Consider the following 15,401-nt stretch of genomic DNA (forward strand, 5'->3'; position numbering starts at 1 on the left):
TTGGTTTTGGTTTGCATGCTAAGTCCATGATGCTTCATAAACTTGTAGCACCAACCAACTCCACCCTTGATAACGTCTGTTAAGTTCCACTGTAATGCTAATGAGGGTGTATTTGAATCATTTTTGAATTAATTCCAATGACTTTTGATGAATGTGCTACTACTTTCAATTTATAGGTCACATCATATGAATACCTTTTATTTTTCTATTATGAAACTAACTGTTAACAAAAATATTGTACTATTACTGATAATACAAATCACTTCAAATTCAAGTTCATGGCACTGTAGACTGCAGTGATGCATCATACGCTAGACAATGTTCTCAGTGTGTGACGGTGGGATGGGAGGGAGACAGTGTTAGCAAGCTTGTGAATGCGTGCAATTCATGTTCTCTGCATTGGTGCGCTGCCGCTGCCAGTTGAATCCAGTGTTGCCTGATAGAGAGAGGTTTTCCATGTCATCGGATATGTGGCAATTTTTAAGACTGGTGGGAAATTTAGATCAATCACTGGACATTTTTATATTAATTTCAATAAGATGCACCTTAATTTTGGAGGAATTTTTTCAAAGAGAAAAGTGTGTCTTATAGTCTGTAAAATATGGTAGTACTTTTGATGGTTTTGTTGCTTTACATTATTTCAAGCAACCTATTTAGCAGTAAGCCGAAGTGGCAAGAGACTGAAAACTTTGTCATCTTTGAGACAAATCCTTTCCTGACCAAAGGTACATGTACACTCATGCTTATAAATTAAGGATAATTGCAGAATATGGTGCCACACAATGTGGCGCTACAGAAAACTGGTGCTAATAGCATGAGCACTTAGGGAGCACACACGACACAGATCTGTAAGTCCACGGTATTGGTGATAAGTTGGGAAAACCGTCCCAAAACACATGTGCTACGAAACGCCACTGTTTCCTGCGCATGTACCCCGACATCAATAGGTGATATGATCACCATGCATACATACACAGGCTGCACAATGGGTTGACATACTCTGGATCAGGTGGTCAAGCAGCTGCTGTGGTATAGCTTCCCATTCTTGCACTAGTGCCTGTCGGGGCTCCTGAAGTGTCGTAGGGGTTTGAAGACATGCAGCGATACGTTGACCAAGAGCATCCCAGACGTGCTCGATGGGGTTTAGGTCTGGAGACCAGACAGGCCACTCCATTTGCCTGATATCTTCTGTTTCAAGGTACTCCTCCAGGATGGCAGCTCGGTGGGGTCATGTGTTATCATTCATCAGGAGGAAGGTGGGACCCACTGCACCCCTGAAAAGGCAGTTGTAGTGGTGACCTGTTACAGTTCGTCTGTCATAGACATGCAGGGGTGTAGGTGCACCAATCATAATGCCATCCCGCACCATCAGACCACAACCTCCATACAGGTCTCTTTCAAGGACATTAAGGAGCTACTGTCTGGTTCCTGTTTCACGCCAGATGAAAGCCCGATGAGAATCACTGTTCAGACTATACCTGGACTTGTCCGTGAACATAACCTGGGACCACTGTTCCAATGACCATGTACTGTGTTCTTGACACCAGGCTTTACAGGCTCTCCTGTGACCAGGGGCCAGTGGAATACACATTGCAGGTCTCCGGGCGAATAAACCATGTCTGTTCAGTCGTCTGTAGACTGTGTCTGGAGACAACTGTTCGAGTGGCTGCAGTAAGGTCCCGAGCAAGGCTACCTGTAGTACTCCGTGACCATCTGCGGGCACTGATGGTGAGATATTGGTCTTCTTGTGGTGTTGTACACTGTGGACATCCCGTACTATAGCACCTGGACGCATTTCCTGTCTGCTGGAATCATTGCCATAATCGTGAGATCACACTTTGTGGCACACGGAGTGCCTGTGCTACGACCTGCTGTGTTTGACCAGCCTCCAGTCGCTCTAGTATTCTACCCGTCTCTAACGTCATCAATACGTGTTCTTTGAGCCATTTTCAACGCACAGTCACCATTAGCATGTCTGAAAACATCTGCACACTTACTCGCTGAACTGTACTCTGACATGCACCCACACACCTCTACACATGTGGACTGCTGCTAGTGCCACCATGCAACAACTGCAGGTCAAATGCACTGTGTGGTCATACCTCAAGGTGATTTAAAGCTGCAAACCACCCACCAGAGCATTGTTTCACCATGTATCATCATTATCCTTGATTTATGAGCATGAGTGTAAATCAGTGGACAAGCACAAGCACAAGCACAAGCACATGCACACACACATGCATGCACACACGTGTGCGCGCACACACACACACACACACACACACACACACACACACACACACACACACACACACCTGTACAGCTACACTGTGCCAGCTCACTGCACAATGCCAGGGTACTTTTTCGTAGATAGGCTGGAGGGAAGGGGGTTAAATGGGTGGGGAGGGGGTGAAGTGGGGAGTAGGAGGAAGAAGTGGGGGAGGGCATCTGATGGCTCTGAATGAGGTAACAAGTATACAAGGAGGGAGAGGCAGCAGGTGTGTGGGATAGGAACATGATACAGAGGCACCTGAATCTGTTAGTTCATGCAGCACTTGTTGATGGTGATGTAAGTGAGTGGATTAGCAGGGAGTGACAGAATAGAGGAATGGGAGGTGGTGGTGAAGAGGGGCTGAGTGCAGGAGGTTATTGGAGATTGAGCCCAGGAGGATTCAGGAATGAAAGATGAGTTCAAAGATGTTTCAAAAAAGCTGTTGCTGGGGAAAAGGGTCCAGATAGCGCAGGCTGTGAATCAGCTTGTGAAACTGAGTATGTTACGCTCAGCAGTGTGTTCCATCCACGGGTTGGTCAATTCTTCTTCTGGCTACAGGTACTGTGGCCATTCATTTTGGTGGGCAGTTGATTTGTGGTCATGCCCACATAAAATCCTGTGCAGAAATTGCAGCAGGGTCGGTATATGGTGTGGCTATTTTCAAGGGTGACTCTGCCTTTGTTGAGATAGGATAAGCCTGTCACTGGACAAGAGTAGGTTCCGCTGGCTGGTGAATTGGACAGGTCTTGCATCTGTAGCTTCCTCAGGGATACAACCCATGTTGCAGGACGTTGGGAGTGGATGCAGCATGGGGTTGGACTAGGATATTTTGTAGGTTATGTGGTTAGCAGAATACCTCTTTAGGTAAGATGGGAAGGATTGCAGGGAGGATGTCCCTCATTGCTTGTTACGATGGTAGATGGCTGAAGCCCTGGTAAAGAATATAGTTCAGTTGTCTCAGTCCAGGATTATATTGGATGATGAGGAAGTTATTCCTTTGCAGCTGATTGTTGGAGGCAGTGGGAGGATTATGGCATTTGAGGAAATGGCATGGGAAATCTGTTCCTGGACGAGGTAGCACTCTGTCTTAAGGCTACAAGTGGCCCATCAGGACCATCCGACCACCGAGTCATCCTCAGTTGAGGATGCAGATAGGAGGGGTGTGTGGTCAGCACACAGCTCTCCCGGTCGTTATGATGGTCTTCTTTGACCGGAGCCACTACTATTCAGTTGAGTAGCTCCTCAGTTGGCATCATGAGGCTGAGTGCACCCCGAAAAATGGCAACAGCACATGGCGGCCTGGATGGTCACCCATCCAAGTGCTGGCCATGCCCGACACCGCTTAACTTCGGTGATCTGATGGGAACCGGTGTATCCACTGTGGCAAGGCTGTTGCCTGTTTGTGGAGTAGGTTTGGGGAACAGTTCCTGTCTGTAAAAGCCTTAATGACACCTTCAGCATATTGGACAAGTATGGTCACACCAGATTGGAGAAGGGTGGCCACATTATATGAGAGTGATTTTTGTGGTGTGCAAAGGATGACAACTGTCAGATTGCAGGTACTGTTGATGGTTAGTGGGCTTGAAGTGGATATAAATGTGGATGGATCCATCAGAGAGCTGGAAGTCAATGTCCAGGAAAAGGGTACATTGGACTGAGGAGGACCAGGTGAAGCAAGTGGGTGAGAAAGAATTGAGGCATTGGAGAAATGAGGCTAGAGCGTCTAGACCCTGCATCTGGATCATGAACCTGAACCAGGCGAGGGACTTGGGATTTATGAAGGCTATGAAGACTTCCTTTAGATGACTTGTTAACAGATTAGCATGGGAGGGTACCTAAGACTGTGCTGCGGACTGTAACCCCTGCACTCACACCATCTTCGCCGCAGTTTCCCTTTCCTCTGTTATGTTGCTCCCTCCAAATTCACTCCCTCACAACACTGCACATCGCTGCACAAACTAACGGTTTTTGTGGGAGTGTGTCACATTCATGTACTATTCACCTTCCGCCTGTCCCTCCCACATTCCTATCTCATCCACCTGCTGCCTCCCTCCATGCCATCATCCATCATTACCCAACCCTCCCTCTCCACTCTCCACTTTTTTTCTCTTCTCACACCCTCCACACAACACAACCCCTCACCTGCATTCTACCTGCCGAACTGCAGCCTGGATTCATGTAATCAGCAGGGTGTCAGGGAGGGAACAAAAGCTTTCCAAATGTGATTCAGTACAAGAATGCTGAATATTTGATGGATATATTCAATAATTGATGAAGTGGTACTGAAGTGAATTGGGCAGAAAAAAATGTGTGGTACAATTTGAGTAAAAGACAGGACTGCTAAGCCACATCAAGAGGCACCAAGAAATAGTCAATTAGTTAATAGTGGGAAAGGAGGAGGGGAGTGGAAGTTGTAAACAGAGATCAGACTAGAATGGTGTGCTTCATCAAAGCGGCCTTCAGGCTGGACACTATAGCTGCTGCTGCTGCTGCCAGTAGTACTATTTACTTATTTGTTTGTTTATTTGCTATTTTCTTTTAGCCTGTTACCTAGCTACAAGAACAGACCAAATGTTGCACAGGAATTAGAATGTATGAAAATAACAGTTAATATTTTAATATATCTTCAGATGAGTTAATATACCTAAGCATTGTGATGTTTAAGGAAAAAATTAGTAAAATATCTATTTAAAAACAATATATAAATAATTTTAAAAACCTATAACAACCCTTTCTGCATTTGGCAGACGGATACATGTTCATCAAGAATCCAGAAGACACATGATGTTGGTCTACTGTACTATGCTATATATTGCTACATCACAATAATTTCAGACTAGACTATACTACAAAGCACTACATTACACTGCTGTACTGGCATCAGAATGAAACCAGATTTCCTCATAGTCTGAATAGTTAGCCCCTGCAGCACTGAGGCACAACTCAGCATTCATAGGGACTGTGCTACAAGTGTCAGCCGAGATGAAGAGATTTTCAAGATGGCTGTCAGGGTCCCTGGAATTCCATCCTAGTCATTACTGAGGCTCATCTCCAGAAGGTTGTTGTAGGTGGATGTTCTGTTATGGTGTCTCCCTTTGCCATGATGTGTGGCCTCTTCTTGGTTCACTCTTGCCCATGTTGGTTTGCAGTTTACAAGCTGATACTTTAGCTGTCAGCAAGTTCAGATTGTGCCAAAACTCCCCATTTATATGTTGTGGGCTATCGTATTGCCAAACATGTTCTTTTCCTGGTCTGTAATAGCTTGTCTAATGACGTGATCCACGTACTGATTGCTCCACATTCTGTGGTGTATTTTTTCAGTAAGTAGCTGAGATATAGACCGTCTCCCAACAGGTATAGCTCCCTTGTTTGCAAGGAATTATGACGTTCTTGATCTTTCTTTTACATTAGAAAGCAAATGTCAGGTTCACCTCCCTGTTCTGCCCTGTCCCAGATTTCTAGCCACTCTCTGTCAATCCATGCCTTCATTTCCTTGAATCCAATATCTCCTTTAATTTACCATATTTTCCCTTCACTTGAGCCAGTATTTGCATCTTCTTTCCTTACTGCTGGCCCTGTGGTAGTAAGCCTAGTATTATCAGCAGAAGGTGTTCTACATGCACCCATTAGGTGCAAGAGTAGACTTCTCACTGCTCACAGAAGAGGTTCTGCTGTCTTTATCTTTCTGGCTCTGTATTCCATTCTTTGGTAGGTGAAGGGAATTTGAAAAGAAATAAGTGTTCAGTGAGTTGATTTATTGTTCCAAAACACACAGGATTACTCTCCTGGCAAATTCTGTCTCATGTACTCAACTATCCACTATTCAAGATCATAATTAGAAGTGAATAAGCCACAGTTTATCCCTTTCAGTAAATAAATTTAAGTTTACTTGCCTTTCAAAAGAAATATTGTATTTGCACGACACTCAGTCAGCAGGGTTTGCTATGAACATCTGAATTCAAGTTAAAGTTCACTAATTATTTTATTATTATTATTATTGGAGCTTCATAAGTTTTGCACTGTGCCTTCTGCACTTGACAGTAAATCATAAAGCAACTTGTGGGTTTTAGTGTTGTAGGACTGCTGAATCCAATGATGCACACTATAACACATGTAATAAGCACTATTTTACTACTCAGAAGCACATAATGGAATGTAGTCAAATTAAGTCGGGTGATGCTGAGGGTATTAGATTAGGAAATGAGACACTTAAAGTAGTAAAGGAGTTTTGCTATTTGGGGAGCAAAATAACTGATGATGGACGAAGTAGAGAGGATATAAAATGTAGGCTGGCAATGGCAAGGAAAGCGTTTCTGAAGAAGAGAAATTTGTTAACATTGAGTACAGATTTAAGTGTCAGGAAGTTATTTCTGAAAGTATTTGTATGGAGTGTAGCCATGTATGGAAGTGAAACATGGACGGTAAATAGTTTGGACAAGAAGAGAATAGAAGCTTTTGAAATGTGGTGCTACAGAAGAATGCTGAAGATTAGATGGGTAGATCACATAACTAATGAGGAAGTATTGAATAGGATTGGGGAGAAGAGAAGTTTGTGGCACAACTTGACCAGAAGAAGGGATCGGTTGGTAGGACATGTTCTGAGGCATCAAGGGATCACCAATTTAGTATTGGAGGGCAGCGTGGAGGGTAAAAATCATAGGGGGAGACCAAGAGATGAATACACTAAGCAGATTCAGAAGGATGTAGGTTGCAGTAGGTACTGGGAGATGAAGAAGCTTGCACAGGATAGAGTAGCATGGAGAGCTGCATCAAACCAGTCTCAGGACTGAAGACCACAACAACAACAAGCACACATATACAGTTATATACATTCTTGATTCTCTGTGCATGTGTGTACACTTTCGCGACTACCACAAAGAGCTTGCCAAAACAAAGATATTACACGCAACTTGGTCGATAGTCACCACATTACCCCCCCCCCCCCCCCCCCCCTAGAGTGTGGAGCAAAAAACATAAATATTGGGGCATACATGTAAAGGAAACACCCGGGGGGGGGGGGGGGGGGGGGGGAGTGTTTAAACTGAAACCATACCTTACATTACATTACATTAGTAACTGAAGTCTTCGAGCCAGCAAGGGGGCCGGATGGTCGTGTCTGACTGGCTGAATCCTCGTACAGCAGTCGAGGGATCCGAGGAGGGGTTTTGAGGAGCTGGAGTAGTGGACCTGAATACCTGTTGCAGTACATAGTACTTTTACCATTGATGGATCAGTACCAAGAGGCAATGAGACAGACTGGAGAAGATGAATTTGGGTTAAGTTGTCATTGGGGGTGCTGGCTCATTTGTAGAAGATACACACATTATCCACCTGCATAACAAAAAACACTTTAGAGCTGCAAATAAAATCTGTGTTCACATTCACTACCACTTCCATATAAGGGCTGACAGAATCTCCACACGAGTTGTCGTCGGCAACATCACACGTTCTGGGGCTGGCCCCTGATATGTCACTGAATCCTAACAGAGGAGAGGCAGGGGGCTGCCTTTAGGAGTTGGAGTCGTCACATGCATCACTCTGTATGGGAATGTCACATGCACCTGTAGCACTGTCACATGACTGGAAATGGGTAATGTCACAAGTTTGGGAATGGGCGTCACTCATCCGCGGACTGTCGGTAGATGCCTCGTGCAAGGCGAGTGTATCAAGGGGTTGAGGCTGACTGGGTGGGGTATCGGGCAGTTCTCCCAGAGACCACACCAGTTTGAGGTGGCAGACAGATACCGTTTGAGGTGTGCCGTTAATGAGCACTTTGAACATGTTGGTACGCCGCGATATGGCTCTGTGCGAGCCCAAGTATGGAGGTCTGAGTGCTGGTCGGACGGTGTCATCGCACACCATGACGGGAGTGCACGACACCAAGTCCATATGCGGAAGTACGGGAGGGAGCAAGTGCGGTCAAGGAGGAGGCACGCAAATGTTAGTGATTAGCTCCTTGACATGCCCGACAAATGTCGAGTCGCAGATTTCATCTGGAGGAAGTGAAGGCTCGACTAGATCTGCTGGGAGTGTGAGGGGTTCTCCATATAGTACTTATGCCAGGGATGCGCCAAGATCATCTTTGTACGCGGTCCGAACGCCTAACATTATCCATGGTAAGGCGTTGGCCAACTCACTTCCGTGGCACATCAGGGATGCTTTAAGCGTTCGGTGCCAGCGTTCAACAAGCCCATTGCTCTGGGGGTGGTATGCTGTAGTCCTAAATCGTTTCACCCCACAGAGTTCACAAAGCTGTCGGAAGAGGGCGGACTCGAACTGGCGACCCTGGTCAGTGGTGATAGAAGCTGGGCAGCCGAAGTGCGAGATCCACATTAATAAAAGGGCTCAGGCCACTGCATCGGTTGTGACAGTAGTGAGAAGAATTACCTCTATCCAGTGGGTAAACCTGTCAATGGCAGAGAGTGTGTAACAGAAGAGGACCGAGGGGGGTAAGGGCCCAACGATATCAATGTGTATGTGCTGGAATCCTCTTTTTGCCACATCGAACGTACCCATGGGGGGCCATGCATGACGTCCTACTTCCTACTTTTGCGCACTGAGAAGCCACACATGTTCACACCCAACTGTGACATTGTTTTATAACCCCGGGCCAAATGAAATGTTCAGATACCAGATGTGTGGTGGTGCGAATGCCAGGGTGTGCCAAGTCGTGGATACTATTAATAATGTCCCAGCAGAGAGGTGTAGGAATCACAAGATGTATGCATGCTGTTGAAATGTCACACCAGATGGGTGATGAAAAACCAGGAAGTGTCTGTCACTCTAGTTTGAGTCCTGTTTTAACATCTGAGCGCAATGCAGCGAGTTCAGTATCCTCTGTCTGCAATTTAGGGAGTTCACTGAGGTCCAGTTGTCGAGATAAAACCGACACACAAGATAGAAAATCGGCAATGATATTGTCTGTCCCTCTGACGTAATGTATGTCATTCATAAACTGACATATGAGGTCCATATGCCAAAAATGTCTCGGGGATGAGTCCTTTCCTGGGTTACGGAAAGTGTATATCAATGGTTCATGGTCGGTAAATACCACGAGATGGTGACCTTTGATATAGTCTTGGAAATATTTGATGGCAGCGTAATTAGCAAACAGTCCCTGGTCAAAGGTTGCCCATTTACGTTGGGAAGCGGACAGTTTGTGGGAGAAAAATCTGAGCAGCTGTACAACACAACACACAGGTTGCTGAAGTACGGCCTCCAATGCTGTATCACTCGCATCTGTAGTAAGTGAGATGGGAGCATCAGGAATGAGGTGAGCAAACTTAACGGCCGTCTGTAAGGCTTACTTTAGGTTATCAAATGCACGACGCATATCTGGAGTCCATGTGACTGCCCGAGACCCTGAAGTGTTTTTTCCTGTGAGAGCACCCATCAGTGGGGCTTGTATGTCGGCAGTAAGGGGGATGTGTTTGCGGTAGTAGTTTACCGTTCCAAGGAAGTGGTGGAGGCCCTGAAAATTTTTGGGCAATGGCACCGTACTAATGGCCTTGACCCATTTGGGTATGGGGCGGATGCCGTCGGCAGAAACCCCGTGGCCCGGAAAAGTGACACTAGTGTGGCAGAGTTGTGACTTAACATTGTTCACTGCGACACCATTTGCTTTTAATAGTTGGAACACTGTATTTAAATGGAGTTCATGTTGCTCGAGGGAGGAAGAAAAAATTAACAAGTTGTCCAGGTAGGCATATGCAAAGTCAAGTTTTCCAACTAATGAGTCGATGAACCGTTACCACGTCTGTGCAGCATTTTTAAGGCAAAATGGCATAAACACGTACTCGAACAATCTGAATGGGGTGGTGATAGCGGATCTTTCAACATCCTCTGGTGCCATTGGCAGTTGGTAGTACACCTTGTGACAGTCCATTACACTGAAAATTTGTGCCCCATGCAGTTGGGAAGCAAAGTCTTGAATACTTGGTATGGGATAATTATCTAGAATTGTTCTGGTGTTAAGTGCCCGATAGTCACCACAGAGGCGAAAAGTGCCTTCTTTCTTGGGCACCAAATGAATGGGTGATGAGCAACTTCTAGAAGAAGGGCAAATAGTTTTACTATCTAAAAGTTCCTGAATAATATCTTTGGCGTGTTTAAGTTTTTCCGGGTTTAAACACCTAGCCTTTGCACGTATGGTGGGCCTTCCGTGGTATTGATTCTGTGGACAGTACCGTTGCTGATCGTGAACACTGATGGGGATGATGGAACCACACCTGATGGACTATGACTAACCTGTAAAGCACACGCTTGTGTGTCCCAGACTGGCAGGTCAGTAGCAGTGGCCATGATCCACTGGTAGTCCTTGTTATAGAGCTCGGTGGGGTACTTGGTAGTGTATCAGGCACAGCTTCTGTCCAGCAGTAGAAATGTCACACAGTGTCAGCGACAGGTGCGAGTAAGCGGTGCCCGGGGTGGGGGGCGTGGCTGTGTGTGACAGTTGGGCGACCTGCTTACGAGTGTCCGTGAGCTTGGCTTGCATGGCAGTGATGCATAAATGGAGAGCTTCATTGCTGTCCTGAAGTTCGTCATTGTGTGATCCAAGAGAGAGCACTGCAACAGCGGTTTCAGCTAGCTCACACAATAGAGTGGCACACTCAGATTAGAGGGAAGAGATGCCTGAACCCGTGGTACGGTCTATCGAGTTAAAGGTTAGTGTACCTTGTTGTAAGTTGGGTGACAGTGTGTAGGCTAAGAGAATATCTACCCCAAGCACAGGTTCATCCACCTCCACGATAACAAGAGTCCACTGTAAGGGGGTATTAATGTCCTGCAGTTTAAGACTTAAATTAGTTATTCTGTGAGATTGGATCTGGGACTTATTGGGAGCTCGAAGCGGGGGCAAGGCTGACGCTCGAATTTAATACCTGCGGACAAAGGTATCACACTAACCTCGGCCCCTGTATCGACTAGAAATTAAAGGCAAGCCACTGGGTCTTTCATGTACAAGTGTCCTTGTGCGTGAGATGAAGAAGTATTAAGTGATAGGAGTCTGTGCGGTGCAACGCGGCCCGCAGCGCCTGAATTGGGTTGCATTATTAGTTTGGGAATGAGCATGGAGAACGACATTTCTTAGCCGTGTCACCAAAGCTGGAATGGAAATAACACCAACTTGGACAGCACGTGGTGTCATCCGTTGTGCTGGCTGAGGTGGAAGTGGCAGTGGAGGGGTTCTTGTTTGTAGGTTTCTCCGACGGTGTCGTTGCAGTAGTGCTGGTGGGAGAGGAGTTACGGTGGTGGCTGCCAGGTGGCGTTGGGCCTGCTCACATGTGCGGAGCAAGTTGTGCGCACTCTGTAGGGCCGTCTTGGGGTGGGGGGGTATGTGGGGCGGGCAGAATGTTGTAAACCTGGTCTGCGATATTCAGTCTGGCGTCTAGTGGGATTGAAGTCACATGGAGAAGTTGAATTTGAACTTCCAGAGGAAGTTTGAGCAACCAGATGGACCAAAGCGTAATGTCTGGCATGTGATGTGTGTCTATCATGGCGTGGAGATGGCGCCAGACCTGCGACGGGGATCTGGAACCCAGCGACTTTTGACTGATGAGGTGGATAGCTTCCTCTGTTGATGTGGATAGTCTTTCAAGGATGGTGCGTCGGGCGAAAACATATTTGTCTGTCATGGGGGACGAAGCCACACACAGTATCGCAGATCAGGTCAGTTCATCATGGAAGTGACATAGTAAGTAAAGGAACTTCGAATTGTAATAGGCAACGCCGTGTTGCTGCAAGACATGGTCAACCAGGGCAAACCATGTGCGTGGGTGGTCCTCGCGAAGGGGTGGTAGCTTTGGCCAACGGATGGGGAAGTCTTGACATAACTGTTTATCAGACACTGTCACTCCCTGTCCATAGTTCTGCAGCGTAATTGGCTCGGGTGCAGTAGCGGTGCACCAGCTTCCACACTGTCAGTGACACGCAGCATGGTAGGTGTGGCTGCCTCGACCTTGGCCGAGAAATCAACAAATTGGGCGTTCGACGGAGTAATGCCAACAGGCATAGAATGGACCAGTGTGGTAGAGTCAACTGTAGTCGACCGATGTGCAGAGAACGACAGAGTACAGTTTCCAAGTCCCTCCCCTACAGGTGCATTGAAACTGTTAAAATCACCTAATGTTTGTGGAACACACACGGTAGACATGGCAGGAACAGCATGTGCCATTGGAAACACTTGTAAAGCAGACGCTGGTAGTATAGGGGGGGGGCTAGAGGTGGCTGGTGCAAAATCTGGAGTTCCAGGATAAACAAGAAATTTCCCATCTTGAGTGTCCGGCTTGATTTGTACCGCCACTGATTCAGGTGGAAAGATCACACTGGCACTTGGGAAACCCGTAAACATAGTCACTGGGGTTTGAGTACATTGTGCCGGCCGTTGTTGTGCACTTGGAACACATGGGAAGTTCATATTCAATGTGAAACGTTTGCATTCAAAGTTTTGTGCACGAAAAACGTTCTGTTGGTAAGGAACACTGCTACACAACTGCTGACTCATGTACGGTAACAGAAAGTTATTGTTCGTACCTGATGCCAGCACACATGGCTGTGGCAATGTAGAAGCACTGTCCTGTTGAGTACAGCTAGTCAGTGTGTTCGAGAACTGCATCGAACTATTGCAAACACAAGATAGATAATTGGAAAACCATACCAAAGCGTCCGTTGGAAGACTTAGTTGGCATGTGTATGGTGTAGCGGGTGGCAAGCGATCCATTGTGTACCGCTCGATGGTACGAGAGTTCGTTGTAGCACTCGTGAACAAAATTCAGGGTCACCAGTATGGGTTTTAGTATTGTAGGTCTGCCGAATCCAATATGCACACTATACCACATGCAATAAACACTATTTGATTACTCGGAAGCATACATGTACAGTTATATACATTCTTGATTCTCTCTGCACATGTGTACACTTTCATGCGCGGCCACAGACTACCACAAAGAGCTTGCCAAAACAAAGATATTACATACGACTTGATTGATAGTCGCCACAAACTAAATAATGGATGAGTAATGAAACTTAACCACAATTTGTAGTCACATGATTGAAATGTTTCCTTACAGCTCGTGCATGACTTGACTGCCTAGTACCTATCTCCAACTTTCATGTGCGGATCATGTATCATCAATACTTTTCAACAGTGTCTGTCATCAGAAGAGCCACATCATATTACAGGAAGTTACAAGAGTCAGTTCCTTCCAGTAAGAGTTGCATCAGCACAAATAGCACCAGGGGCTGAGATATTGTACCCTTACACACTTCTGTAACCACATACCTCATTCAGCAGATTTCTAAATGTTCATATTTACACCAGTTGTGCTATTGTTTGCAGCAAAGAGTTTGCCCTGAATGAAAAAATGAAAGATGGAAATTGTGATACCTCACAGTAAAGCATCAAAAACATTGCATAATGCTATATCTTGTTTGCTCCTTTTCTATTTACGTAATGTATAAAGCTAATACTTCCAGAACTTTTGTTAAAAATTCTCTTAATTTCAGGACATAGCAAAGTTCATGGATGAAGCAGAACATGGTGTTGTGTATGTTAGCTTTGGTTCACTACTGAAAATAGATGCTTTGCCAGATGAAAAACGCGATGCAATGGTCCACGCATTTGCACGTCTCAAACAGCGTGTACTTTGGCGATGGTCATCTGAACTGTATGAACGTCCAGCTAATCTGATGACAAAATCTTGGATACCTCAGTTTGATGTACTCAGTAAGTTTTCAATTGGAAATAATATTCTTCAGTTAATATGTTATTTATTTATATTAAATACAAATTTGAATAGCAGTTACTTACCAATCAAAGAAACAAAGTTAGAGCAGTAGCTTACAGAAATTTGGAGTTTTCAAAATCTAGCATCTCTTCATCGTGAGATGAATGGAAAAGAAGAAACATGCAGGAATTCACAATATTCTGTTATGTGTTTCTCTTATAAAGTTATCAGTACATAGAGTTGATTCTTTTCTTTGCTATTCCTGTAACTTCCGGCACAGATTATTCAGAGTACAAAACCTCGAACCACATTATGTAATTGGCTTTTGATTATAGTGATCTTTCTTCAGTGGTGATATAATGAAGACTTTCTATATTTATGTAACCCTTGTGGACATTGGACCTTGCCAAGGTGGGTTGGCTTGCAGGCCTCACCAGATAGCTGTACTTAGGTGCAACCAGAACAGAGGGATACCTGTGGAAAGACCAGACTAACCTACTGTTTCTGAAGAGAGCAGCAGCCTTTTTAGTAGTTTTAGAAGTAATAACATGGATGACTGGTTGATCTGGCCTTGTAACATTAGGCAACATGGCCTTGAAGTGCCATTACTGTGAATGGCTGAAAGCAACAGGAAAATACAACCGTCATTTTCCTTGAGGGTATGGCGCTCTACTGTATAGTTAAATGATGATTGAATCCTCGTTGATAAAATATTCTGAAGGTGAAATAGTCCCCCATCAGGATCTCCAGCTGGTGACCATCTTACAGGGAAACATCACCAACTTGACCTCATATTTTAAGGAGAGCAAAACCATACTTGCAAGATATGAGTCCCAGCAATTAACTCCATGTGAAAACTAGGGCCATAATTCTGAGGGTACACAGTTATGAGCATTGGAAGTACAGTTTTTAAACTTTTGCACCCACTGGTTGTTTGGCTCACTCTACACCATTGCTGCCGATGAATGCCCACAAGAGAAGTACTGTACAGTGAAGTGACAGCCAGTTCCATCCTATTCGCACAATGTTGAAGGCAAGGGAAGAGAGGTGATCAGTGGACGCATTAACATGTTTTGAAATCATATTTGAGAATATCTCATTCTACTTGACAAATAGTAAGTAATATGAGTACGTAATATGTCAGCCTATGCACAAATAATGTAAAATTATTTTAATGATATTCTTATATGGATATTTTGCAGCTATATATACATCTCAGAATCAAAATTAATAAGCTTAAGCACTGAAGAAATATTGCAAAATTAAGTTAATGATTTAAACAATGGAATATTCAGGTTGGAATATCAACAATATTATGAAAATGGCAGATTGCTACTCACCATAAAAATTATGTGTTGAGCTGTTGACAGTCATGATGAAAAGTCTGCTACATGTTAGCTTTTGGC

General features: G+C 45.0%; 1 protein-coding gene and 1 pseudogene across 3 annotated transcripts in view; one reads left to right on the forward strand and one right to left on the reverse strand.

Moving 5' to 3' along the window:
* LOC124795091 (UDP-glycosyltransferase UGT5-like) overlaps positions 1 to 15,401 on the forward strand; it is a 79,058-nt gene that overhangs the window by 34,693 nt on the left and 28,964 nt on the right. For all 3 annotated transcript variants that reach the window (XM_047258922.1, XM_047258923.1, XM_047258924.1), the window contains exon 4: positions 13,775 to 13,994. In XM_047258922.1, the coding sequence (XP_047114878.1) occupies positions 13,775 to 13,994 (220 nt within the window). The remainder of the gene's footprint in view (positions 1 to 13,774; positions 13,995 to 15,401) is intronic.
* On the reverse strand, positions 3,552 to 3,669 carry LOC124796623 (annotated as a pseudogene).

Source organism: Schistocerca piceifrons, chromosome 4 (genome assembly GCF_021461385.2).
Source record: "Schistocerca piceifrons isolate TAMUIC-IGC-003096 chromosome 4, iqSchPice1.1, whole genome shotgun sequence".
Taxonomy (NCBI): Eukaryota; Metazoa; Arthropoda; class Insecta; order Orthoptera; family Acrididae; genus Schistocerca; species Schistocerca piceifrons.